Source organism: Rattus norvegicus, chromosome 17 (genome assembly GCF_036323735.1).
Source record: "Rattus norvegicus strain BN/NHsdMcwi chromosome 17, GRCr8, whole genome shotgun sequence".
Classification (NCBI taxonomy): Eukaryota; Metazoa; Chordata; class Mammalia; order Rodentia; family Muridae; genus Rattus; species Rattus norvegicus.
Genome location: NC_086035.1, coordinates 12,164,473 through 12,192,178, shown reverse-complemented (window position 1 = coordinate 12,192,178; position 27,706 = coordinate 12,164,473). Strand labels below are relative to the sequence as shown.

The 27,706-nt window shown below is 48.7% G+C and overlaps 1 protein-coding gene across 3 annotated transcripts in view; it reads right to left on the bottom strand.

The window, feature by feature from the left end:
• Nucleotides 1-27,706, bottom strand: part of Ror2 (receptor tyrosine kinase-like orphan receptor 2) — a 175,296-nt gene that overhangs the window by 107,866 nt on the left and 39,724 nt on the right. Inside the window, exon 1 of one of the 3 annotated variants that reach the window (XM_017600508.3) lies at nt 2,497-2,885. The exons of the other annotated variants lie outside the window; for them this stretch is intronic. Coding sequence (XP_017455997.1) covers nt 2,497-2,614 — 118 coding nt within the window. The 5' untranslated portion in view covers nt 2,615-2,885. Of the gene's footprint in view, nt 1-2,496; nt 2,886-27,706 lie in introns of those variants that run through there. 3 annotated transcript variants of the gene reach the window in all.

Genomic DNA, 27,706 nt, shown 5'->3' with positions numbered 1-27,706 from the left:
TTCATGCATTCATCTGTTTATCCTTTTGGTTGGTTGGTTGTTTTTCTGACAGGGTTTCTCTGTGTAGCCCTGGCTGTCCTGGAACTCACTCTCTACACCAGGCTGGCCTCAAATTCAGAGATCCACCTGCCTCTGCCTCCCAAGTGCAGGGATTAAAGGTGTGCACCACCACTGCCTGGCTTCCAAAATATCATTTTAAACTCTCCATGACACGATCCAAAAAAAAAAAAATTTCCCCCACAATAAGGTCCAAGAACATCTCAAATGGCCAATATACTCTAATGATTTGTTACAGGCAGTGCAACCATCCAACAAGAAGACTTCAATAAAGCTACGTAAAAGCCACCGCGAAGGGCGGCTCCAGAAACCAAGAGAAAGATGGGCCATCTGCAAAGACAAAAGTGCTATTTTGGAAAAAACTAGAATTTGAAAATGAAAACTTCTCATAACAAGAAGAAAGAGAGAGAGAGAGAGAGAGAGAGAGAGAGAGAGAGAGAGAACAGTCTAGAGAGGTGTCAATAAAAGTCGAAGAACCTGTGAGGCTGGAGAGACCACCTGGGGTCAAAAGCACCCATCACTGACCCACAGGACCTGAGTTCAATTCCCCGTACCGGTGACAGGCAGCTCACAGCCATTCATCACTCCAGCTCTAAGGATTCCACTCCACCCCCAACACACACACACACACACACACACACACACACACACACACACACACACACACCACCCCTAACCACGGAGGGGCACACATAATTTAAAAATACCAAATCTTTTTGAAAAATACAGAACTGAAACAAATATTTAAAATGTGACGAAACCAAAGAAGGCCTGTGGGACATCATGGGATGTCTGACATTCCTACTACTGTCAAGAAGCGCAGAAGGAGAGGAGAAAAAAAAAATCAGACTAACAAGTCGGATTGAGTGAGCTCAGAAAAGGTGGAAGGAGGGAAGGGAGGGAGGGAGGGAGGGAGGAAGGAAGGAAGGTAGTTTAACACTTAGTAACCACCCTCTGAAAACTGAACACAAACGGATAAAACTCTTAAAGAGACACCTGAGGAAAAGAATTTATAGACAAGAGAACCAACCATGGTGGCTATGACACCCTTACTGGGTCCCACCTTGTCTTGTAAAAGACAGCCAGCCCAGTGACGGCAGATTTCTTCCTAGGAATAATGAGGCTGGAAGGACATGGAACAGAGAGAGCTCGCCAAGACACTGAGACTCCAGCCACTATGGTTAGAAATGTGGGCTCTTGCAGGGCCAACAACCCACACCCGTGTATTTACCATGCAGAAACAAAACCCCACGGTTGCATGCATAACAGCCCCAAGCTAGGAATAACGCAAAAGCCCTTAACAGGTTTCACAGTTACTTCAGCCACTGTGACCAAACACCTGGTAAAAAGACCGTAAGGAAGAAGGGTTTCTTTTGGCTCACAGTTAGGTGCCACAGTCCACCACGGTGGACTACTGGTGGTGGCAGAAGTGTAGGGCAGCTGGCTACACCACGTTCCCAGTCAGGAAGCAGAGAGCGACGAACACTGGTACACAGGCTGATTTCACATTCTCCTCTTTTTATTGAGTTCGGGATGCCAGCCCGTGGGATGATCCCACCCACATTCAGAGCGAGTCTTCCCCACTCTATTAAACCTTTCAGGAAGCATCATCAGAAGTACCGTGTGTTTCCATGGTGACCCCAGATGCCCCTCACGTTGACAGTGAAGATTGTCCTTTACAAGTGAAAGACAGACAAACCCACCCAACAGCCAGGCAGTAGCAGAACAGCGATCAGAATACATTTGCCATGGCTGGTGTGGAGTTGAGAGTTAGACTGAACGGGGTTGGGGATTTAGCTCAGTGGTAGAGCGCTTGCCTAGGAAGCGCAAGGCCCTGGGTTCGGTCCCCAGCTCCGAAAAAAAGAACCCCCAAAAAAAAAAAGGAATTAGACTGAACAAGAGGGAAAGATAACATTCTGAAGATTAGAACTTAGCAGCTCTGTCTGAAACAGCTGAAAAGGCAAAACTGTGGACGCGGAGACAGTCTGGGGACTGCCAGAGACCTCAGCTGGGTTAAAGGGGACCATGCAGCAGTTCTGGGCCACCGAATCACACAAGGTCCTGACAGGGGAAGTGACTGCAGAATGGACCCACGATTATCTTAAAACTCCAGGATATGAGTAATCCCTCCCAAAAATGCTGATCTGTGTTCATCTAACAATTAAATTTTGTCTTCCTTGGAGATTTATTTTTTTAAAGGAAGAAAACAAAGTTACCATCCCTAAAACCCACTAAGTCATGGATTCTGTTCAGTTGAGTCTATTACTACAGGAAAGTAAGAAAATTAAGTAACCATAAATTACTGATGGCTAGGAGTGGGGTGGGGCTGTGTGTGCACACATGAACACATACTAGAGAGACAGAGACGAGACAGACAGAGACAGAGGGACAGAGACAGAGACAGAGTCAGAGGGGGTGGGGATATGGCCCACTGCCTACCTGAATGGTTTTGACATCCAAAGTCTTCCCAGAAAACCGTAACAATGTGCAACCTGGTCTTTCCTGGAAAAGGTTTGCCAACCACCAATCTAAGCTGGTGCTTGGGTAATTTAGTCATTAAAGAAGAAAATGTCGTTTTGTTTGATTAATAACAACACTGCCGAAGGCTCCAAGGCCATTGTTTTAAAACGAAGGCAATCTGCTAAGAACAGAGCAGAAAGGATCTGGTATACAAACTGCCCGAGGTCTAGCTACCAGTCATCTGAGGGCAAGGACCACCAGACTACTTTCCACAGCAACCCGCCCTGGGGGTGCCCGTCGCCCTTCATTTACGTCAATGCGTGCTGAGAGCACTGCCAGCCTTCCAATCCCCAAGCACGTACATCCCAAGCACATGCGCGCACCCCACGCCGTGCACCCCACGCCGCCGCGCACCCCACGCCGCGCACCCCACGCCGCCGCGCACCCCACGCCGCGCACCCCACGCCCCTTTCAGGGGTGACATCCCTATGACTTTGAAAGCAACTAAAGATTGAAAGCGATTTCTAGATATTTAATAAGACTCTAAAAGCTGTAAATGCAAAACACAAAAGGAAAAAGAAGCCTCAGTCCGACTCACTGCTCCAGGCAGCCTGCAGACAAGCCCACGGACCATGGGTCAGACATTGCAGGGCACAGGGACGTCATCACACTTAGAGGGGACATTGTCACCCTGCACAGGGATGTCTCGCTGCTCAGAGACGCCGCCACACAAACACTGACAACAGCTTTCTCCTACAGGTCAACCAACGACTCCTGATCCTTGAAAGCAGCCCCTCTGGGCAAGTCCCAGAGTCCAGGCTGAAGACCTCTGACAGACAAAGCTGGCCTTGCCGATTTTGAAACCTCTGGAGCTTGGGAGTGGGCTATCCTGTGCTCTCTCCAATGGCTCTCACAGACAGCTCCACCTTGATGTCTTATCTCGGAGCAGAGAAGATAAATGCATGTACGTACACACACACACACACACACACACACACGTATATATCACACATATAGATGAAACTAGATACATATTATAGACATATTAAAGATATATGCATATATTAAACAAGATACGTGTACAATATATGTCATATTCATATATACATATGAACAAACTATATACACAAAAATCTCACACTCTTTGTCTTTCCCCACCTAAACCATCTTGAACTTTTTTTTAAGATTTATTTATTGTATATAAGTACACTGTAGCTGTCTTCAGACACATCAGATCTCATTACAGATGGTTATGAGCCACCATGTGGTTTCTGGGATTTGAACTCAGGACCTTAGGAAGAGCAGTCAGTGCTCTTAACCACTGAGCCATCTCTCCAGCCCCATCTTGAACTCTTAATCCATCTACCTCAAGCTATCTCTCATTGGTCACAAGGCCACACAACAGCTACCAGTTAAGCTGATTAATAAATGAGCCCACTCGCAAACTAGAAGACCGCGTGTGTCTGCCTGCTATAACACAAAGTGTAGACGCCCGTCTCAAAGGCATTCGATACTCAACGTGAACCTCTCCATCTGACACACTGCTCACCAGAGAAGGCGTTCCAGTGTTTCACATTTACATGTTCTTTTGCAGGTGACTCTGGTTCACCCGTGTCAGTCAGGAACAATTTTCCCAAAAATCATGGCAGGTCTGGGGACTGCTATGAGCCACCAGGTAGAAAGGAAGTGGCCCTTTGACAGCTCAGAATCATGGAGTCTAACTGCCTAGATCCCACTTGGTTTTCTGTTTTTGTTTTTTTTAATTGGATATTTTTTATTTATATTTCAAATGTTATTCCCTTTCCCAGTTCCCCACCCATGAACCCCCTATTCCATCCCCCTCCCCCTTCTTCTATAAGGGTGTCCCTCCTCCCCAACCACCTCCCCTTCCTGCCTTCCCACCTCCCACCCTGACATTCCCCTACACTGGAGGGGGGGGGTCCAGCTTTGGCAGGACTTCTCCTTCCATTGGTGCCCAACCACGCCATCCTCTGCTACATATGCAGCTGGAGCCATGGGTCTGTCCATGTGTACTCTTTGGATAGTGGCTTAGTCTCTGGGAGCTCTGGTTGGTTGGTATTGTTCTTATGGGGTTGCAGGCCCACCCCCAAACCCCAACTTGTTTTTTTTAAAACACACTCTTAAAAGAAGCCTTCCTGGAACCTGGTGGCTGAACTATGAAGAAGGCAAACCCTGTATAAGGCCTACTTTGGAGTTCTGGGATGAAGGGAGCCAGCCCTCTAGTTCTGAAGGAAATCGCTATCAGTTAGCCCAGCCAAGCCAAATCTACAAGTACCTGTAGGACAGCAGCACCTGACGAAAGCCACAGGAGAAGCATCAGGCCAGAACCCATACCCACATGGCCAAACATCATTTACAGCACTTGGCGAGAAAGTGTTTGACGTGCTACCACGAGGACCTGAGTTCAGATCCCCAGCACCCCATAAAGCCAGGCATAACGGTACGGGTGAGCTGCCCTGAAGTTGGAATGAGGAAGAGACTAAGGAATCCCTGGAGCTCAAGGGCCAGCAACTCGAGGCAGTCAGTGAGTGTCTTAGTTTCCGTTTTATTGCTGTAAAGCGGACACCATGAGCACAGCAACTCTTACAAAAGACAACATTTAATTGGGGCTGGCCTACAGTTTAGAGGTTCAGTCTATTAGCATCGTGACAGGAAGCTGGCCGCACGCAGGCAAACAGGGTGCTGGAGAGGGAGCTGAGAGTTCTACATCTTAGTCCACATGTAGTCAGGAGGAGACTGTCTTCCATTCTAGAAGGCGCTTGAGCACTAGAAGCCTGCCCCCACAGTGACAAACTTCCCCCAACAAAGCCACACCTACTCCAACAAGGCCACGCCCACTCCAACAAGGCCACACCTACTTCAACAAGGTCACACCTCCTACTAGTCCCACTCCCTATGGGCCATTCAAACACGAGAGTGATTGGGAGCCAAACTTACTCAAACCAAAACAGTGAGCTGTGAATTCCGTGAGGAACCCTGTCTTTTAAAATAGTGTAGGGAGGACCGGGGAGATGGCTCAGTGGTTAAGAGCATTGGCTGCTCTTGCAGAGGACCTGGGTTCCATTCCCAGCACCCACATGGTGGCTCACAACCATCCGGTTCTAGAGGATCTGACACTCCAGGTATGCACATGGTGCATATACCCAGAGGCAGGCAAAACAGACACTCACATAAATCTAAAAATGATGCAATTTAAGATAATGTAGACAGTGAGGGAGGAAGACACTCAACATCACATCCGGCTTCCACACTTGCACATATAGGGATGGAAGCTAGTCTATAAGTATACAGCACACACACACACACACACACACACACACACACACACACACACACACACAACCACTGTTGCTTTTAAGCAGCCCTAAGTCACATAGTAATGTTCTTACACAGCAGCCAATAACAGAATGCTTATCTGTAGGGGAGTTTCACGGTTCCAGAGAATTCTAAAGATCTGTCCGGGTCACTGTTTACTCTGCCAGAATAAATTAGTCCGCTTTTTTGTCATTTGTTCTGAGAAAGTCCGAGTAAGAAGAGATTCCCCAGCTAGATCGAGTCCACAATCTGTGGGGTGTTCTCTCGCTGTGTGGCCTCTCGCATAAACACATGTGCAGCTCCTGTGTCGGGTAGACACTGTCACTCACAGGAGACCCCTTGTTATCTAAGTGAAGGGGCTGAACTCTGAGATTCCCAATGCTCTCGGTGTGGGAAGTCTTGAGGAAGCACCAGGAGGTATTTATAGACCCAGGTCTGTGTCCATCCACAGTCGGTAGAGCACGTCCAACTCTTCAGCTTGTCACCAGTCCCTCGTTACAGGGAGCACGCTCTCTTGTCACAAAGAAAACTTACAGTGCAACAGGACAGTAGTACACTGTTCCTGCCTGATGGGGCAACACCCAGCAGCCGCATGGACACCCTATAATTCACCTACCGCTGAGCGGTGGAATCCCAGGGTCCAGAGAGCTGTGCCCTCAGGGAAGCTGTGTTCTCCCCTGAAAATTCAAGTTGTAAATTACCTTTGACAAATTAACTCTCGCTCCTCTCTTCAGAGAAATTTGAAAAGGAGGGACTCCAGGAGCGCGTCTGGTGGTCTTGTCAGAGTGGTTGGAAGGGGTGTGTGTGCGTCTGGTTTAACAAAGGCTTACGCTCTGTGATTCTGTCCTCGCCTGTTGTGGCATAGGAAAGTGGTGACCGTCAAAGCCTCCAGCTCAGGGAAGGTCCTCATCACAACTGAACCCTCAGGAAGAAAGTCCTTCATCCCCACTCTGAGGTCAAGAAATGGAACCTGCTTCGGAGGAGGAGTGTCCAAGCAGAAGGATTTGGCCAGTACGCAGATGAGCTCTCTACCACCGTGACAAAATACCAGAGATGCACCAACTTACAAGAGGAAAAAGTTGTGTGGGGTCACCGTTTCAGGCTTCAGCAAATAGGCAATTGGCCCAGTTGCTTCGTTCAAGTACGGGATAAGAAATTACATCATGGGGCTGGAGAGATGGCTCAGCGGTTAAGAGCACTGACTGCTCTTCCAGAGGTCCTGAGTTCATTTTCCAGAAACCATATGGTGGCTCACAACCATCTGTAATGGGGATCCAATGGCCCTCTTCTGGTGTGTCTGAAGACAATGACAATGTATTCACATATATACATACATACATACATACATACATACATACATACATACATACATCTTTAAAAAAAATTACATCATAGCCAAACACATGAGGAGCAAAGATATTCACTGTATGGCAACCAGGACCCAAAGACAAGAACACAGAGGGGGCTGAGGTCCCAGTATGCTCTCCCAAAGTTTAACACCAATGAACTAACCACAGATGAGCAACCAACTTAGAGAGGTGAGGGAAGCTGAAGAAGACAAAGGTTGGCTGGGGAGGTTCAAGGAAGGCAGCCACCTCCTACGGTAAAAGGGACAAGACGAAGCAATGGCAAGAAGCTGAGGCAGCCACCCAGAACACCAAGCTAGGGATCATTGACAAAGTCGGCTATGTCAAGCCACACTTTTCAGAGCTGGTGAAGCAGACTGTCATTGGAAGAAGAAGCCATCCCAGGATTTCATAGCCAGAGAGGAGAAGCCAGGGGTGGTTTTTGAGCTTCAACATCCAGGCTGACTGTGATGGACCAAGGCAGTAGTGAGCCTGGGTCCCTGAGAATCACCGTAAATCCACTGTGGCTCTGTTCCATCACAGGAACAAGGTCAGGTGACCGCACACAATGGTTTACTGAATATTTCAGGCCCACTGTCAAGACCTGCTGCTCGGAACAAAAGGAGGTAAATTTCCTTTCAAAGTTGACTGATCGCAACAATGTGTCCGACCCCCAAGAGCTCTGGCCTACTGTTTCCACTCCCTTTAACACCGTATTCGTTCAGTAGCCCTCAAGCTAAGGGGTCTGTGATGATTAATTCTGATGATGGAGTTGGTGGTCTCTTGAACTACTGACGACACAGATCTCAGAGCTTGTCTGTGGGGAATTATCTAGGTTAGGTTAAATGAGCGGGGAAGACCCTCCCTGAACACATGGGCAGTGGCATCTCATGGACTGGGGTCCTAGACTGAAAGATAAGGAGAAAGATGAACATCAAACATCTCTCTCTCTCTCTCTCTCTCTCTCTCTCTCTCTCTCTCTCTCTCTCTCTCTCTCCCTCTCTCTCTGATTCTTTTTTTTAAAGATTTATTTATTTATTATATATAAGTACACTGTCACTGTCTTCAGCCACACCAGAAGAGGGCATCGGATCCCATTACAGATGGTTGTGAGCCACCATGTGGTTGCTGGGATTTGAACTCAGGACCTCTGGAAGAGCAGTCAGTGCTCTTAACCGCTGAGCCATCTCTCCAGGGCCCCCTCTCTTTGATTCTTAAATGTAGCTGCAATGTGACTGATGCCTCGAGCTCCTACAGCCATGACTTACTGACCATGATGAAGTATACCATCTAACTGTGGGCTAAACAAGTAAGGAATGCTGTCCTCCTAACCTTCAGTGTTTATTCATTCTGTACGGCTCTGTAACTGCCATCTCGGGTGGTTCTCCTGGGCAGGGGAACCGAAACCCTTCTAGAAAGGATTCACCATCCTGGGTGCTAATCACATCTGTGACCCCCAGGAGCAGCACAGCAGGAGTTTGGAAGAAGTTTCCTCCAATCCTCACTTTGGGATGGCTTTGGGGAGATCAAGACTCCAGTGCAGAAGGCGACAACAAGCAGGAAGAAGCAAAGAGCAAGGAAGAATGAATGCGGGCAAGCACGGGTGAGCGCGGTTGCTGGCTAAGAGTGAACAAGGACACCGGTCACTGCACGTGGGGTCCATTCTGAGGAGAGAGGCTGTGATACGGCGGGAATGACGGTAACAGATTTAGGAGATTGCGTGAACTTGGGGTTGAGGAGATGGCTCTGTCCGTAAAGCTCTTGCTGCACTGACCCGAGGACCCGAGCTCCCTCTTGAGAAGCCACATCAAAAAGGAAGGCATAGGGCTGGGTGCTGTGGTGCATGCTTTTAATCCCAGCACTGGGGTTGGCAGAGAAGGGAGGATCTTTGTGAGTTCAAAGGCAGCCTGGTCTACAGAGTGAGTTCCAGGACAGCCTAATTTATACGGTAAGATCCTGCCCTAAAAACAATAAAAAGAAAAAGAGAGAAAGAAAGAAAGAAAGAAAGAAAGAAAGAAAGAAAGAAAGAAGGAAAGAAAGAAAGAAATTTAATTTAAAAAGGCAGACATGGTGGTACAATTATTAATATCTGTAGAATAGCATGAGTCAGACAGATCCTTGGGACTCCCTTAGCCTAACAGGTTAGCCCCAGGCTGCCAAAGAGATCTTCTCATTTTAAAGAAGGTGGACAGTACCTGAGGAACAACACTTAAAATCGCCCAGCCGCCCCCTCCATACCACCCAATGAGCACCCACACACACATACATGTACACAGACACACAAAGAAGCACACATGAACTAAGCCAACAAGTAATGGGTAGATCTGAAGACCGCTCCTGTCTTGGACGCCATTCCCTGGTGGTAAAAAGACTCTCAAAGATCATTGCACGCTCCGGAGACGCCGTTCATACGGCGAGGAGTCTTGGGATGTGGTACACTGTCTTATTTTAAGAAGCTGCCACCCCCACCCAGCCTTCGGCAGCCATCACCCGCTGAGTCAGCAGCCATCCAGCAGCCATCGGCACTGAGGCAAGACCGTGACTCGCTCTTCTTGGCTCAAACAAGCACAGCGCTTTTTTTTTTTTTTAAAGTAATAAAGAACTTAATTACAGTTTGCTCGTTCTTTTAGACATAAGTCTATTTTCCTTTTAATAGGCCCCAGTGTAGTATCAGCATACATTCCGTATTGCGCTGAGAAATCACGAGCTGCGTGTAACTCCCTTTACTGGGCTATTCGCTTTACCTGAAGAGTCTCCAAGACATGCGTATGTGCCTGGTCCCCTTTCCCTCTGCTGACAGACTTAGACAAGACTCTGGGCCTCTGGGTTTAGAGCTATGCAGAGCCAGGAGAAAGGGCCATGAAGCCCCAGTACCTGCCCCTGCCTTGGGGCAGCACCGAGAGAAAGAGCTGTAATTAGATTGAACTTGCCAAGTGCTCCCGAGCCCAGAGAAAAGGCAGTAAATACCTCCAGGGATTATGAACCCCAAAGATAATCAATTATTTTCTCATCAAAAGGAGGCCAACAAAGAGGCTCTAAGGGTGGGGAACCCATAATTTGCTTAAGCCTGGAGTTTTAAGAGGTCTTCCACAGTGTACAGAATGCCACAGGGTCCCAGAACTAACCCTGCGTTTCTCCAACAAAATGCCTGAGAAGTCCTTTAATAGCTAGGTTAAAAATTAAAAAAAAAAAAAATACCAGAGTAACACTTTAATGATACGCATTCCCTAACTTCACAGATGGGCAAGGGGAAGGAAGAGAAGGGAGAATGACTGGACCTTGTGGCCACGATACTTGAAGGCTCCTGGGTCTCATGGCAGCTCGTGCAGCCATCGCCAGCCTTCTCCGTGGGTGAGTGGCTGGCCTCACAGACAGAGGCTGGTATTTCTCACTACTTACCCTGTCTCCCAAATAAGCAAACTGGTTACCTAGCGAACGTAAACGTCTTGGGTATCTTTGCTGACAGAGGATTCTAGACGCTCACTGTCACACTGGGCTGGCCTCGAACGAACAAGACCCTCAGAGCACATGCCAAACTGCACCCCCGCAGTTCTCGCCCCTGTCTGAGGCATGCACACAAAGAAGGGCCTTCACTCTCCACAGATGAAAACCGAGCACCGGGGATGGCGACAGCCGCAGACTCCTCCGGGAAACTCCTAACTATACTTTTCAGGGCTGGGGGACGCCGCACGGTTGATTAGAGGCCTGCAGACAGACAAGCATGAGGACCTGAGTTTGTATCCTCGGCACCTACATGGAAGGCGGGGTGTACTTAACACAGGTGCTGGGGAGGCAGACATAGGTGGGTGGGCCCCTTAAGCTCACTGACTGAAAGGGCTCCAAATTCCGTGAGAGGCCCTGTTTAATAATAATAATAATAATAATAATAATAATAATAATAATAATTGTTAGCATCTGTCTAAGCTCCACCCCCACAGTTACCTGGCAACAGCCAGGTATGCCTGACTCTATAAAAGGGGCTGCTTGTCCCCTCCTCACTCTCTTGCTCCTCTCTTGGTCTTGCCTTCCTGCTCCCAAGCTCTCACCATTCCCTCTCCCCACTCCCCCAATCCCATGTGCTCATGGTCTGCCTCTACTCCCCTCCCCCCTCTTCTTCCTCTTCTTCCTCTTCCTCCTCTTCCTCCTCTTCCTCCTCTTCCTCCTCCTCTTTCTCTTCTTCCTCCTCCTTTTCTCCCCCCACCCCATCCTTCTACCCTCTTAGCTCCCCTCCCCATGCCCTGAATAAACTCTTCTATAGCTGGTCCCTCAGGGGGAAGGGATGCCTCGGCATGGGTCTGCAGAGGTACTCCCTTCCCCCATACCTCACCACACCTCCACAGAACATATCTCCCCCTTTATCTTTTTATAAACACATCATCATCATCATCAACAACAACAACAACCACAATAATAATAATGTAGAGAGAGATTGAGGAGGATGCCCGGCTTTTTACCTCTGGCCTCCAGCACACACACCCACTGTGAACACACACACACACACACACACACACACACACACACACACACACACACACAGTGCATTTTCCTTTAGTGGGCAAATTAAAGAGGAAGCAGCCCTAAAGGCCATGGGAACTGATTGACATAGGAAAGGGGACGTGGGTGGTGGCCCTGACAACAATCAGGAGCTTGGGCTGAACTGGGACAGATGAGTTGCCCAGTAGCCACTCCACCACACAGGGAGCCCATCCCAGACCTCGGAGAGGTGACAGCATCCTTTCAATGTTGGTTGGCAAGGGGCAGGCAAAAAAGAGGAGGGAACACACCTTTTAAGATTTTTTTTTCTACTTTCTTTTTTTTCTAAGTTGTTTCTCTAAATAGATTCTCTTTCCGACTAGTTCTCTCGCTCCAACATTTGCTTGCTCGCGGATGCTGTGACCCAGCAGATTCCTCCAGGAAGGACTGGGGAGGGTACTGTCGTGTTTGCCCAAATGCTCCCTCCCAGGGTTACAAACAACCCATTCACTCTTGATCACCTGTTTCAAAAGGAAAAGAAAAAGCAGGTCTTCTAGAGACAGAAAGTCAGTGTTTCACAGCCTCAATTCTCCACACCTGCTTCTTTCTTCTGGCGTGTGTGTGCGTGCGTGCGTGCGTGCGTGCGTGCGTGCGTGCGCGCGCGTGCGTGCGTGCGTGTGTGTGTGTGTGTGTGTGTGTGTGTGTGTGTGTGCATGTGTGTAGAGAGATCAGCAGACAGTTATTACTCAGGTCCTGCACACTGCTTTTTTTGAGATGGACTCTCACTGGCCTTGACAGATTAGGTTGCACTGTCCGCAAGCCCCAAAGATTCTTGCATGCATGAAGAGCAAAGAGAAAAGCTTTGGATGCAGGGGGTGGAGTGGCGGGGAGAGGAGGAGGGCAGAACTACAGGTGGGTGCTGGGATCCAAGCCCCAGGCTTTGCTATGTCAATGTGTGTGTTCTTAACCACTGAGCCTGACAGTCATTTTTCTGAGACAGCTTGGGGGTTCTCTGAGATGCTGGGCTTGGAGCCCAGGCCTCCCACACACGAACTAGGTAAGTGTACCACTGGAGCGGCATCCCAGTCGGGAAGACAGCTTTTAACACTGCCTGAGTGGTACAGCTGAGGGGCCTCCCTAAATCCCACCCCTTCATCTGACTGCGTTTGTCAGCATCTGGCAGATCTAAGGAACTGGTTCCTCTCTTGGCTTTTTTGGCTGGAGCCTGAGCTGTGGGTCCCAGCCAAGACCACTCCCACTGTGGAGCAGAGCACTCTCCCACTTCCAGTCTGGCAAACTATGGACTCTCCCCACCCTCACCCCCTTCACCCCCACCCCTAGTGAATGTCAGGACTGAAAATTTGCATGCACTGAGTTAAGTTTGGAAAAACTCCGGACCTTTTAAAATCACGGGTTTTATTTTCTGAATTGGGCTTCAGCTTCCTGTGCTGAGGGGTGATTGATGGATGGGGAGCCAGTTCTGCTGGGTGTCTTTGTGTTGCCCACCAAGCCTTCTCACAGAACAAGCCTCGGAGCCCAAGGAAGCAGACCAGGTGGTCCCCAGCAACTCTGCTCTCACCTTCTGCCGAAAATCCCCAAGAGCGAGCTCTGCAGCTTCACCCCATTTGTTCGTGGGCCCCTGAGGAGGCAGCCCGCCCAGCGGCTGTGCCAGAACAAAGGAGGAGGAGAACAAAGGGGTCAAAAATGTTAACAAAGATGCCTCAGCAAGGCTGTGAGAGGAGGCTGGTGACAGGGATGAGGCCCGTCACTCCGACAGGCCCAGCACCCTGCCTTGAACAAAGCTTCCCTTCTCAATAGGTCTCCATCACTCCCAGGGGTAAGGTGGCAGTGACAGGGGTTGGGGGGGATGGGCTCAAGAGCGTCCCCCAACTGGGCCACCTGTGTCTCCAGCCACCTGGGCCTGGGCCACTACTCGGGGGTGTCACTCAGGACACAAAGGAGAGGGCCAAATGCCTGGGTGAAGAGAGTGTAGCCCTCACCAAAATGTGTGATGGGGGACAGCCATCATCACTGGAACGGGGGAGGGTCCACCACCTCCCACTACCTTGGGGAGGGAGGAGGGGATATGTGGCAGTCCCTAAATCAAGTATCCAAATATTTCTCACCCCCTTGCAGTCTCAAGAGAGTCAAAGCAAGAACAGGGTGGCCTGACCTGAAACCCACAGACACGGGCCATCCCCATCCATCTACACAGCTGATTCAACTCTGTTACCTCTTTGCCTATAAGCGACTCTATACGGGAGGCTCTATTTGTACCAAGACCTAACAGCAAGCCTTCTCCGCACTCACGGGGGCTCCTCTCCCCACACCTAAGATGCTTTGCTGCAGTCTCCACCTACCCTCTCAGCCTCCCCCATGCTGTGTGGAAACCTCCTTCCCATCCTGCCCCACCACCTCTCCTCTAGGCTGTGTAAGAGGGTTAGGAAGCTCCTCGGAGCCGGGAGCTTCTCTGGAGATGCATACCTAACACCATCCTGGGAATAAACTTCTCTCCTTTTTTAAAAAAAAAAAAAATAGGTTTTCCATCTGGGGATAGGAAGGGTGTAATTGCAGGGCTCTCACTGTGTAGCCCGGAGCTGGGAGATTAAACAGATGAAAGGGAGAGATAACTTTACCTGCCGGGCGTCTTTCTTCCACCACGGGTCATGAACCCATTACTTAACATTTAAAAGACCCAGGAGGAGCCCTGGGAATACGTAAATACGGAGGCCCGCAGCTCCCGGGGAGGAGAAAGCCTGCGTTCCTTTTATCCAGGATGGTCAGGAAATTCAAACCCTTTCACAATCCCCAGGAAGGCGGCTTTTAACGTCCCTGGCTCCTCCAGCAGACGCATAGAAGAATAGCCTCGAAGGACCCTCCAAGGGTGGGGCTCGGCTATCTTCCTAAATGTGGGTGGGTTGCGCTGGAGGGAAGAGAAAAAGCCTTTAGCAGTCTGTTTCCTGAGTTTGGGGAAGCCTCCTGTGGGGATTATTTTAACTTAGTATATAATATTTCAGAGACTTGGCGAAGGCTCTCTCCTCCTCCCTTTGAAGGCGCCCCTGATTCTAACCTTGTATTTACAGCAACCCTCTGCCATCATCCCCGAAAGTCACACACAGCCATTGCTTCACCCGGCTTTGGCCTCTGTGTCATAAGTGGAAACTTTGTCCGAGCTCAACACAAGGCCGCACTCAATATGAACACCATCTTTTTCCATCATTCTATCAGGGAGATTGGGTTGTTTCTTTCAAATTCCTAAAAGCTGTGAACACGGTCATAGCACTGTCCTCTTGTCCTTGCATGGGTATGTGGGCTCTGCTAATCTCTGACTCTGTCTATACTACCCTTATACCGTCTCTGGGCCTCTCCAACACCCTTCCTTCTGTGCAGGGTTGAAGTCTCTTACCTGGGTGGAGACTGTTCTGTGCGCTGCTAAATTGCCCTGAGGCCCTGGGTGACTGGGCACACCCCCAAACTACCCTCCTACAATACCTCCTCCAAACACTTCTTGTCAAGGTCTCCCCCTTGCCAGCTGCCTGTCTTGTTTTTAAGACCCATTGGTTCCATTTCTACGTGATTGCATGGGCTTCAAGTACAAACCACAGACCCGTAGGAAGGAATCCACCTGGATGCTGTCTTCCAATCAAGTTCTCTGTCTGCATCTGAGTTCTACCACTCAAGAAGACAGCCTGGGGGTTCTTAGATTTAAGTCCCTGTCCTGTGCAGGCAGACACAAGTGGGGCCGGCAAGGAGGGAAGGATGTTCCTTCCCTCCTCAAAAATAGCCTGGTAAGCCATGTGTCTCTGTGTGAACAGGAGATGAGATAACCCAACAAAAGTACTGGGAAGAAACCAGGAGGTGACCCAGGACTCCAGGGCGTGGTACGATCTGCTCAGGGAAAACGGACTCGTTTCTTTACCAAAGAAAACACCCTGGTAAGGGTAGGACAAGTCCAGGCAACGGGATGGCGTTCTTTCCCAGTGTTTAAAGTTTATAGCTCCGTCCATTTTATTTTGCTCACTGGCTCTGAATAGCAAGAAGGCTCTCCCTGTGATCGCAGGATCGCTTTGGCTGGAAGAGAGGCTGTAATAAAACAGAGAGCTGGGCTGGTTTCCCCCCACACCTCACCAGTAAAAGGGAAACTGGCAGATGGCTCAGAGGCCCTGAGATACTTAAGGAGAGAAGTCATGCTTGCCCCTAAGCAAGCTGCCAAGTGCTGGCCCCACTCCCAACGCTGAGCAAAGCAGAGAAGAGGCGACGATGGAGTCCCTCAGGGCTGCCGCACAGGTCAAGTCAAACCTGCAGGAAGACATTCTGGGAAGGTCCCCGTCTAGGATCTGCATGCGAGCTGTTGCTTATGGGTACTGTAACAAAAGGACCACACTAACAGCTGGTGGCCACATGGCACATTAAACAGTGGGAGAGGTGGAAGGGGTACATCTCTCTTGTCAGGTAATCTGAGCCCAGGGCCTGCTGGTCCTCCCACTGAAGACACAGACAGAAACCACCTCCAACACACTCCCTCCATCTCCGTGACTCCTGGCCAAGCCACCCACAACTAGGGTGGTCCAGAAGATGCCAGTTGACTGCTCAGCCACTAAAGCATCCCAGGAGCATATGGAGACACAAAAGCCATGCCTGGGCAGTAACTGCATCGGTAGAAGGCAGCTTGCCCAATGTCAAAGAGGGCCCGGGTCTCATCTCCAACACCACGTAAACCAGAACCAGCACACGCTTGGGACCCAGCACTGGGCAAGGTGGAGAGAGGAGGGCCAGAAGTCAGAGGTCAACCAAGACAGAGAGTTGGAGGCCAGCCTGGGGTGAGACTATGGCTCAAAGCCAAACACCAAAGGAAGCTTCAGAGTTGAACTCCGCACAAAGCACACTGGGTGTCTTAAGCTGGGCTTCAGAAAGGCTGGTCAAATCAGCACCTACTTTTACGGCCTGTCAACCTTTGTGCACCCCTTAAGGAGTCTCCAGGATGAGAGAAAGTCGCTGTCTATAGTTGACATACAATAGATCACTCCTCCTCCCCATGCAGAAGCTCCTGAGGAGTCCTGGCTTGGACCCAGACCATGGCACAGCGCTAAAGCATGAGAGTTACTATTCCCTCAGTCATGGGCTCACTGAGCTGACCTGGAACACAAGATGTTCCTCCACCTAGTCCCCAGCATTTGTTCCCTAGCCTGCCAGTTCCTAACTGGAGCCACCACCCCACCCCCATCCCCTTCCGGCCAAGAAGCCTAGCGGCAAGCCAGAAAACCTAGAACCTCCTTCCCTCCATTCCTCAGAAAGTCCAAAAGGAAAGTCAGGAATTGGAACAGATCTCAAAGACCACCATAGAGCACCTCTCGGGACCAACCGTCCAGTCCCCAAAGAGCCTCCGTGACAGCCTAGGCTAGGACGCATTACCCTCAGTCTTCTGAAACAGCTACCATTTCCTACAGGGCCAAGCAAGAAACCCAATAGTCTGAGCTCGTGAGCCCATGGTGTCATTCCTGACCTCGGAATAGCCACACCCCACCCCTTTCCAGCCACTCTTGGGGAGCCTAGGGAATACATACAGGTGGTCCTGCTCATCCGGAATCTTAAAGGGTGTCACTGAAGGCCTCTCTGACTGACAGTGATTACAGCTCAGAGAGCTCTCAGCCGGGCTTCAGAGGGATGAAGACACTGCACACGAACAAATGAGATATATCTATATATATAGATATAGATATAAATATATCTATATCTATATATATAGATATAGATATAGATATATCTATATAGATAGATAGATAGATATATCTATAGATATAGATATATCTATAGATATATAGATATATAGATATATATAAAGAGAGAGAGAGGTCCACACACTGACTCCATTAAGGCAATTCCACGGTTCTTTTGACTGGAAAGGGAGCCATTTTTTCTTGCCTGTTTTAGAGTGAGCATCACACTTCTAAGCCTGACACAGATGATTTGAAATGGTATTTCTGGAAGAAACACTGGCCATGGTGTCTGGCCTGTTAACAGCTGGTGGGTTACAAAGTGCACACCCCTGAGACTGAGGCAGACAGACCACTGGGCTATATGTATAAGTGGGGAATTTTATCTAGAAAATAAAAGAAATAAAAAGTCACCTACTCAAAGATGTTCTCTGTCTCAAGCTTCGAAATACCCTGTGCTTTTCCTGGGATTTACAGAGTGTCACCCACTTCGAAGGGCCTCGCCACAAAACCTGCTGCCACATTTGAACTTCTTATCCTTCAAGACCACAAGCCCAGCAAACATCTACTCTTAAGAAATACCCGCCTTTGATCCCAGCACTCAGGAGATAACTGGATCGCTGTGAGTTCGAGGCCAGCTTCATCTACAGAGAAAGTTCCAGGACAGCCAGTGTACTGGCTGGTTTTTGTGTGTCAACTTGACACAAACTAGAGTTATCACAGAGAAAGGAGCCTCCCTTGAGGAAATGCCTCCATGAGACCCAGCTATAAGACATTTTCTCAATTAGTGATCAAGGGGGGAGGACCCAGCCCACTATGGGTGGTTCCATCCTTGGGCTGGTGGTCCTGGGTTCTATAAGAAAGCAAGCTGAGCAAGTCAGGGGAAGCAAGCCAGTAAGCAGCACCCCGCCATGGCCTCTGCATCAGCTCCTACCTCCAGGTTCCTGCCCTTGTGTGAGTTCCTATCCTGACTTCCTTTGGTGATGAACAGCAATGTGGAAGTGTAAGCTGAATAAACCCTTTCCTCCCCAACTTGCTTCTTGGTCATGATGTTTTGTGCAGGACTAGAAACCCTGACTAAGACAGCAGGATACAGAGAAACCTTGTCTTAAAACACACACACACACACACACACACACACACACACACACACACACACACACACACAGAGACAAAAATAAAAAACAAACAAACAAACAGAAACCCAACTCATCTGTCAGGTTTCATTGTAGCAACAGAAAATGGACTAAGACAGGTCCACCTTGATATCTAGTTTATTATCTAGGAAGACATCTCTCTGCTGCCATGAATTTTCAGTGTGGCCCTGACTTATTTGACTTTTTATTTTTAACATTTTCTTATTTATATGCAGCGTGGTGCATGTGTGGAAATCAGAAAACAAGCTGCTCTTGTCAGCTTTCTTCTTCCACCTCGTGGATTCTGGGCAATCAAACTCCCATCACCAGGCTGGGGGGCCATCTTGACAGCCTGGCCTGGATGGTTTAAGGCTTTATGCTTTCATGTGTATTTTACAAGCCTCGAAGCAATGCCTTTGGGATCTGAAATAACAAAGAGGAGGCAGGAAGTAACATTGTAACCAACTTAGATCTTCCCACACACCATGATTGCTTCTGTCTTAACCCGGTACTCTTAAAGTTGAAACTTTTTATTTTCCTTTATTTTTAAAAAAAAAAAAAGATTTGTTTATTTTTATGTGCACTGGTGTTTTTCCTGTGATGCTGTCTGTGTGGGAGTACCAGGTCCTTTGGAACTGGAGTTACAGACCTCTGTGAGCTGCCATGTGTGTGCTGGGAATTGAACTAGCATCCTTTGGAAGAGCAGCCAGCGCTCTTAACCGATGAGCCATCCCTCCACTCCCCGTGGTTTTTTTCTCACAGAGACGATGATGTATTTCTATTAGACTTCCTTGTAGGCATTCTGTAACCATTCTGTAGCTTTATTTTTCTTTCTTTCCCAGCATCGATCTCTTGGTGTGGTTAATTCCTGGACAACCTCCTTGCTTCTTCAGAGCTCTTGATTCTCAATTGTCCCCAACTGGCTCCCTTGAATTGTTCTGTGTACAATCAGTGACTAAGTCCTCAAATTACTTCCAATTGTCACGGTGGCTCAGACTTCCAGAACAAAAAGCAAACATCGAATCTAATCTTGTCCTTTAAATGTTCTACTCAAAATGTAACTCATCACGGGTTTCTAGGAGACTGTCTTTATCAAGTGGCTACTTTGTGTCTTTGTGGTGGTGGTTTGTTTTGGTTTTGGCAGTGAGGAATTCTGAAATTTTACAAGCATTTACAGCAGCCACCAAGTTTATTTTTCCCTTCGAATCTGTTCCTTTCAAACATGGAAGTAAAGACTTAGGGCTGAGAAGTTGTTCAAGCTTACGTTTGGAGACTCAGAGCCTACATAAAGGCCAGACGTGGCGGTGCTTGTGTCTGCTCTCCCAGCACATCTGAGGGACAGAGAAAGCAAGTCCATGCAGCCGGGAAAGACAAAATTCCTTCATCTTAAATGAGACAAAGGGTGAGAATCCATACCGGTGGTGGCTGTCTCTGATCTGTACATATGAATGTAGAGCCCCCCCATACACACACATCATACATACACATGCAATCATACGCATATACACAAGATTTTCCTAACTGACAGATTTATCTTGGGATTTCTAGGTAAACTTCCAGTGTTGTCCCTTTAACAACACTGCCGTTTTGCCTGCCGAATTCTGTACAAGATGTCTGCCTTTGTGTGTCTCTAGCATTCTACTGCCTCGGAGCACATGTCATTACACAGCTTAGCAGTTTACCATACCAGCAACTGATTAGTGAAGGCTTCTCTGTGTGTGGAGAGAGAACTCACCTACCTGAACTCAGTTCCTTTGGCATGGAGTCCCTGCCAGTAAGCACCAGGCAGCTGCTTCAGGTTGTTTACATCCTCTAGTGAGACCAAGGCACCTCAAATCACTCTCAAGGATTTAACCTCTGCCCTCCTACCTATCTGGGTCACCATGTTCAAACTTAGAGCTCAGCCAAAGGAGGAGAAAGAAAGGCACCTTTGTTCCATTCCTGGGGAGCATGCTATGACGCAAGCATGCTCAAATTCTGCCTGCATCTGCACGAGCGGAAGAATGCAGCCCACCACTTGCATGGTTGCCTCTGACCTTGGGCAGCCCTTTCTCTTGCCTGGGCCTCGGTTTCCTCACTTGTCAAAGCGGGATAATTGACAGGGTTGTCAAAGGAACCAAATGCATTCTATAATGAAATGTTCGAGGTGACCTACAAGCACAGAGCCACCACCTACACGCTAGACGCTGGCTCTAAGCATGGCGCCTTTCCTCCCATGCCTCCCTCATGAGATGACTTTGGTGTCTGTACTAGAGCAGACTGATCAGTTAGCCAGAAAGTACAGTTAATTTCTGCTTGACATAAGATACCAAAGACTAAAAGAGAACCAGTCTCCAACACTGTGGGACACACTGCTTCGCCCTGACACCACAGGTGACAAGTGGCTTTCACAGCTAACCTTGTAGAAGTCACTTCTGGGCAGACAAGACCTACTGTTGCAATGTAAACATGATATCTATACCTGAGACACCTCAGTGCCACTCACTCTGACGTCTAACCATATCCCAATCTCCCAGAGACCAACTATTCCCATCATATACGGAGGGTCTCCTCCGACCAAGACTTAAGATATACACAAGGCAAACTATACCATTTTCAAGGGCACATTTCTGCAGCTTTAAGCCTTACTGTAGTTTGAATCTGATGTTCTTCAGACTTTAGTCTGAAAGGTTGTGGAGTCTTCAGGGGGAGAGGCCTAGCTGGTAGAAGGTCACAGGCATGGGCTTTTGAAGGATGGAACTCTACCTGGTTCCAATCATGTTCTCTTTTCCCACCAGGACAGGAGCAGCCCCTGCCACACATTCCTATCACTTTAGTCCTACCTGGTAAACCAAGGAGTTTATTGGGGTTCCTGAGAGAAAGTATGAATGGGGGTTAGTTACAGGTGTGTAGATGACTCAAAGGCAGTACATGGCTGAAAGCCATCCAGCAGAGGGGTTGACTCCATGCTACAGCTCTGAACTGCTCGCAGGCAGTTCCTACAGGGTGGGAACTCCAATTCTCAGCCATTCTCCTGGCTTTTATAACTTCAGGGATGGGGGCTTTGTGGATTGCATGTTTCAGGGACTTCCTGAGACTTCTGAGTTGTGTGCTTCCTGAGAGGTAAGGAGCATTTAGCATCTTAATGTGTTTCTATGCAGAATGGACTGCTGTAACACTGGGGAAAATGCTATATAACAATATTAAAAACAGAACAAGGACTGGAGGAAGCTTTGGCAGAGAACTTGCTCCACAAACATGAAAAGTTGAGTTTAATATTGAGAAGCCAGATAAAAATTCTAGGCATGGTAGAACACGCTTACAATCCTTCACTGGAGAGGTTTGTGGCTTGGAGCTTTGTGACCAGCTGGGTTTGGAGAATTGGTGAATTCTAAGTAAAAATTTCTTACTAAGTAAGTCTCAAAAACCAAGAACTTCCCACAGATCACTCCCTGAGCATAGATGAAGCCACACCCCACTCAGAACTCAGCACCCCAGATTCCCGTCTGATCTTGCTAGTGGCACCCAGCCTCACAGAGTCACAGCCCTGATGCTCCCCCTGTATCTTTCGGGCACACCTCCAACCCTCTGTTTCTCTACAATCCTGTCCAGTCCACTTTTCACCCAGAAACACTAAGACAATGAAAGTCTCACTTTCCTCGGATTCCTATATCTCTTTGTAAAATGATCCAGTCCCAGGTATCCCACTTCCTTCTCACCAAAGACCCAGCCCTTCCCAGACCGGGCAGCCAGAAGAAGAGCCCACCATGGCCTGTCGATCTCCTCCCCAACACCAGTGCCTGCCCACACCAGCGTGTTCCCCACTTGGCTTTTTTTTCCCCCTACTTCTGGTTCCCATTAGAGAAAATGCCTCATCAGACCCGAGGAATAGAAAGAGAGAGAGAGAGACAGACTCACCTACCCGCTTCCTCTTAAATGTTAAGCTTGTAAACTGGACGGGAGAAATGTTCAGATGTATATCGCAATCCCTATAAAAGATACTTCCAAGGGCACTTCACCTTATTTTTTTTTCCTCTTTTGGGCTTAGAACTGATTAAACAAAACAGTGTTCTGTCCAAACCTGCATTTTTCTTACTACTTTCTAATCATTTTACCACCAGCATAAAGGTCTGTTCTCTTCCAACACTGGGCTCTTTAATCATCCCTGACAGGCCTCAGCTTTTTGCTTGGCCAGCACCCAGCAAACACCGTTGGGCTCCAGCTCTCTCCGCTGCCTCTTCACATCCGCTCCTCTGAGGGACACAGCTCAGTGAAACGGCAGTGGGCGGGCGGGCGAGCGGAAGAGGGAGGGGAAGGTACTCTCTGTGCCTCGCCTCATGAAAGCTCTTCTTCCATGTAGGGCAGACATGGTGCTGGGAGCTGGGGCGCTTTCAGGTGACTGTGGTATTGAAGGTACACGCAGAATGGGGGTGGGGGGACCCTGCACGCCAGCAGGTACTGAGGTCAAAATAAACAGAGCCCCAAATGAGCAGAGGGCTAAGAGTTTTCAGTTTTCATTGCATCTCACAGTGAAGCTACCTAATTTAAAAAAAAAAAAAAAACTTTTAAACTATTCCATTTTAAACTATTCTATTAGATTTTCTCTGTGCATTCAAAAACCACCTCTTCTTCGAGATCAAAACAAGAGACATGGGGCAGATGCTCTCACTCCACATGGGTAGACAAAAGAAGGTGAATGGAGCTTTCTGGAACGTTTTCGTCTAAGACACCACCGATGTCTGCTAGGCTAATAAAACGTGTAAGTCATCCTGGCGAAGGAGTGATAAATTTAGCCCAAAGTTCTATCCCTGGAGGAAGGTTACAGCCGATCAGGATCACGATGGCGTCCAGGATGCCCTGAGTGAGCAGGGGGAAGAATCACCTGGCCAAATGTGTGAGGGCTGGAGACAGGGTGAACCTGAGTCTTTAGTGGGCAGATGACAGGCTTCTGAAGCAGACACTGAGGCATGCCTGGCCGGGAGTCTGGGGACACAGTTTCGAACAGAAACCCACTCTTCTAAAGGTAAACACTAGAATCCTTAGAAGCTCCACACTAAAGCTCTGACAGACGAGCCGGGGAAGAAACCAACTGCTAACCCACTGAGGACACCCCAGCTCCCCTTGTGAGGTCCATCCATGAAGGAGCTGCTAGGTCATTCTATCCCACTGAGGAAGGTGATTATGTGTGCAGAGGGACAGCCCTGCACCTGGAGCTTGAAGGACAGAGCCTGAAAAGTGAAACATGACCACGCAGCAAACTCAGACCTGGCCACAGTGAGACCCACCCACCCCGATGTCCCCTTGGGTGACATCATCAGGTCTCCCTGACTTACAAGACTTGCCAGAGTCTACTGATCCTTGTGTGATCACCTAGTTCTGTAGAGAAAGTCAAAACAGCCCAATTGGGGAAGCAGCTCATATCGAATTGCTTCTCTGCAAATGGAGTCCAGAACTCCAGGGGTGGTATCCACTCCAGACTCCTAAGAGAAGAAAACTGACCAGAGATAAATGAGGGGCAAATGCCAGAGGTGGTCATCTGGGCACCCCACACACAATCTCTAGAGGACAGCTTCTCATCTTACAGATAAACCCGAATTCCTCCCCGCCCCCCAAACCATGCCTTCCATGGTGCCCCTGAGCATATCCTCCTGCCCTGCCTCCAGCCAGAGAAGCCTCAGACGCCTGGTGCCCATGCCTGACAGCTTGAATCTATCTACCCACTCTTCGCCCCATGGCCTCTGTGCTCATAGAGCAACCACTGAGAAGGGCAGCTTCTGAATAGGACAGCAGCGAGAAGGGCAGCCCAGCCTTGGCATGTAGGCTCAGACAACAGGTACAGGGTCTGTCAGAGTCTGCCCCTCTTAACCTTGAACCTCTACAAGAATCCAAGAAAGAGGGACCTGGCTGAGGAGGCATGAAGGGGCACAGGAAAAGAAATCTATATCTTAAAGTAGGTGTGCATGAATTAATTAATCGGGCAAATTAATTAAGTGGCTATGCATGTTGACAGCCCGACAAAGGAGAGCTCTATACACAGGAACAGCAGAGAGAGCCAGGGTAGGACAGAAGTTTTCTTAAAGATTTGAGAGGAAGCAGGGTCCTAGTGGGTACTCTGTGTGGGACCCCAGAAGAATGGCCTACATCCTCCGCTACCAAAAGGGGCCGGGAAAACTTGTGAACTCCACATGCCAGCAGCAGCAATGTTAGTGTCACCCTACCTGTTCCCAGAGGTCACACGAGTGCATACAGGGTAAGGGAATATCCTTGTCAGATGGTCAGGGACAGCAGGTCTGCTCCGGAGTAAGGCAGCCACCAGAGTAGGAACAGCTGTAGGACACAGCAGAGGTCTCTCTTCCCTGTCATGGAGAAATGGTCAAGGCAGGGACAGGCAAGGGAACTGGTCCTTAGTTCTTCAGAGTTCTCCGTATTGCCTTCACTCCAACACACAGATGCCAGGAAAACATACATAAACATATATGTGCATCCACTACACATATGCACACATACTCATAATACATACCATGCGCTGTGTGCACAACCCTCATCGATACTCACAGACCGAAAGCAAAACAAAACAAAAAGCACTCACAAACACATAAACACTGCACAATCATGGGCACACAAATAAATATGTTCATACCACAGACAATAAGCACATCATATATATATACATATATATATACACACACATATATATATATTTACTTGTGTGCACTTGTGTCCATGCACATGCATGCGTTTGCACAGCCAACACTCAGCACCATATGCATCCATGCATGCATATATGCATGCATAAACAGACCAGAAAACCACACATGCACACGCGCGCGCACGCGCACACACACACACACACACACACACACACTTAGATACACAGACATGTGTAGAAGGGCATACAAGTAGCAACGTGTGTTCACTCATACTGGGAAACTGAGAAGAGAACAATTAAGCTCACAGAATACCTATGTACCCATGAATACAATCTTGATAATTTGGTAAAACATTAATCTCTAAGTACCTAGAGACCGAAAGATCCCACACTGCCTCCACTCCAAAGCTAAGTGGCCCCCGAGATAAGGCACAGTTTGCAGGCACAGGGTCCCACAAAGAGCCCTGCCCCACACCCACTTTCTGTAGCAAGACCTCAGACCAACACAGACAAGTGTCTCCTAGCAGATCATTAAATGCCAGAGGCCAAGATTCAACCATTGGAGCACAGGTCCTGAGGAGTCACTGGTCTGGCTCTGTGTGCAGACTAAACTACCCTGGTAGGCAGGACAGAGCCAGAGCCAGCCAATGGATGCTGTGGAAAGGCAGACTGTGACTACCTGGCTCTTGAGATCTTTCACTTCTGTCAACTGGTTGGGGGAGGGGCCTGAAGGGGGCTGCAGAATGCCATCCCTTTGTGAGAGCTTCAAACGAGAAGAAATGAAGCCATTACAGCTGATGGGGGGGGCGGGGGCTGAGAGGATGTGCTTTCTAAATGACCATGGTACTGAAACTGCTTAGGTGGCCAAGGGACATTTAAGAACAGCAAGCAGAAGGCTGTGAAGAATAAATAGAGAGGGCCAGGGGAGATGGCAAAGCAGGTAAAGCATGCAAGCGTGAGGACCAGAGTTCAAATCCCTGGGACCCACATAAAAGACTGTGTCCTGGGTGATGAAGACAGGCAGATCCTGGAGCCCTCTGGCCAACCAGTCTATTCCAAGTGGCCAGCTGCTGGTTCAGTGTGACCTTGTCCAAAGGAGTAAGACAGAGGAAGACACCTGACATCCTCCTCTGTATGTATCTCCCTCCCTCCCTCCCTCCCTCCCTCTCTCTCTCTCTCTCTCTCTCTCTCTCTCTCTCTCACACACACACACACACACACACACACAGAGGGAGAGAGAGAGACAGAGAAAGAGAGAGAGGGAGAGAGAGAGAAAGAGGGAGAGAGAGAGAGAGAGAATAAACTAAAAGGGTGTGTGTGGCAACTACATATGGGAACCTGAGGCAGGAGGATTCCAAAGAATTTGAGGTCAGCCTGGGCTAAATTCTAGGCCAACCTGGGCAAAAGTTTGTACATGAAAAGAACCTGCCAGAAAGTCACACCGGGAAGCCAGGGTCACCAAATGGAAGGCAAAGGCAAAGACCCTCGCCTTGTCCCCTGTGCTGAAGATTCAAAGCCGCAGCCAGCCATGGATCACGGGCATGAAAGCCCCTAACGCCCATGCCCACCGCATCCCAACCACCACAGCCTTTATAAAAACAGGAACGTAGGGTTGGGGATTTAGCTCCAGCTCCGGAAAAAAAAAAAAAACAGGAATGTAGCCGGGAGGTGGTGGCAGCAAGAGGGAGGCAGAGGCATCTCTGACTTGGGGGCCAGCCTGATCTACAGGGCAAGCTCGGATACACAGAGCTACACAGAGAAACATTGCCATGAAACAAACAAACAAACAGACAAACAAACAAACAACCAAGCTCAGAGCCCACTTTGCTTGTAAGAAGGGGATCCATTATTGAAGGACAATTAATGAAGAAACAAATCTTTGGAATTTAAAAAAAAAAAAGAAAGCAGCATTGCTTAGTCAGCTAATTCAGTACAAATCCTTTCCTCTTGGCGTACGTAAAACATGCATTTTTGAGGTACACGAACCAGTGAGAAGAGCACTGACTCCACTCTGTACCTCCCAGAGCTCCCCTACGGCTGCTATGATCCTGGGGTCCCTCCTTCTGAAGGAGCTGAACCCTGTCACGGGTGGAATTCAGACTCTACTCTGCTAGGAAGGTGTAAGCTATGTGGCTGCGGTTTTTCATCTTGACTATCTATGTGATTTAGAATCACCATGGAAACAAACCTCTGGCCATGCACGTGTGTGAGGGGGCCCTAGTGTGGGCAGCACCACCCCACTGGCTGGAAACTTGACTGCACGAAAGGGAAGGGGAACAGAGTACCACCTTCCTGACTTGTCCCACGCTCCTGCCACTGACTTCCCCACCATGACCGGATGCATCTTCAATCCTCTGCCAAAACAAATCCTCCTCCCTCCCTCCTTCTTTTTAAAATAATTTTTGAACTTATTCATGTATTGGGTGTACATGTGAGTATGGAGGTCAGACACAACTTCCAGGTCAAACTCTATTTCTACTATGTTTGTCTCGGGGATCAAATTCAGATGGCAAGTGGCAAACACCTTTACGCAGTGAGCCAGCTTCACACACACAC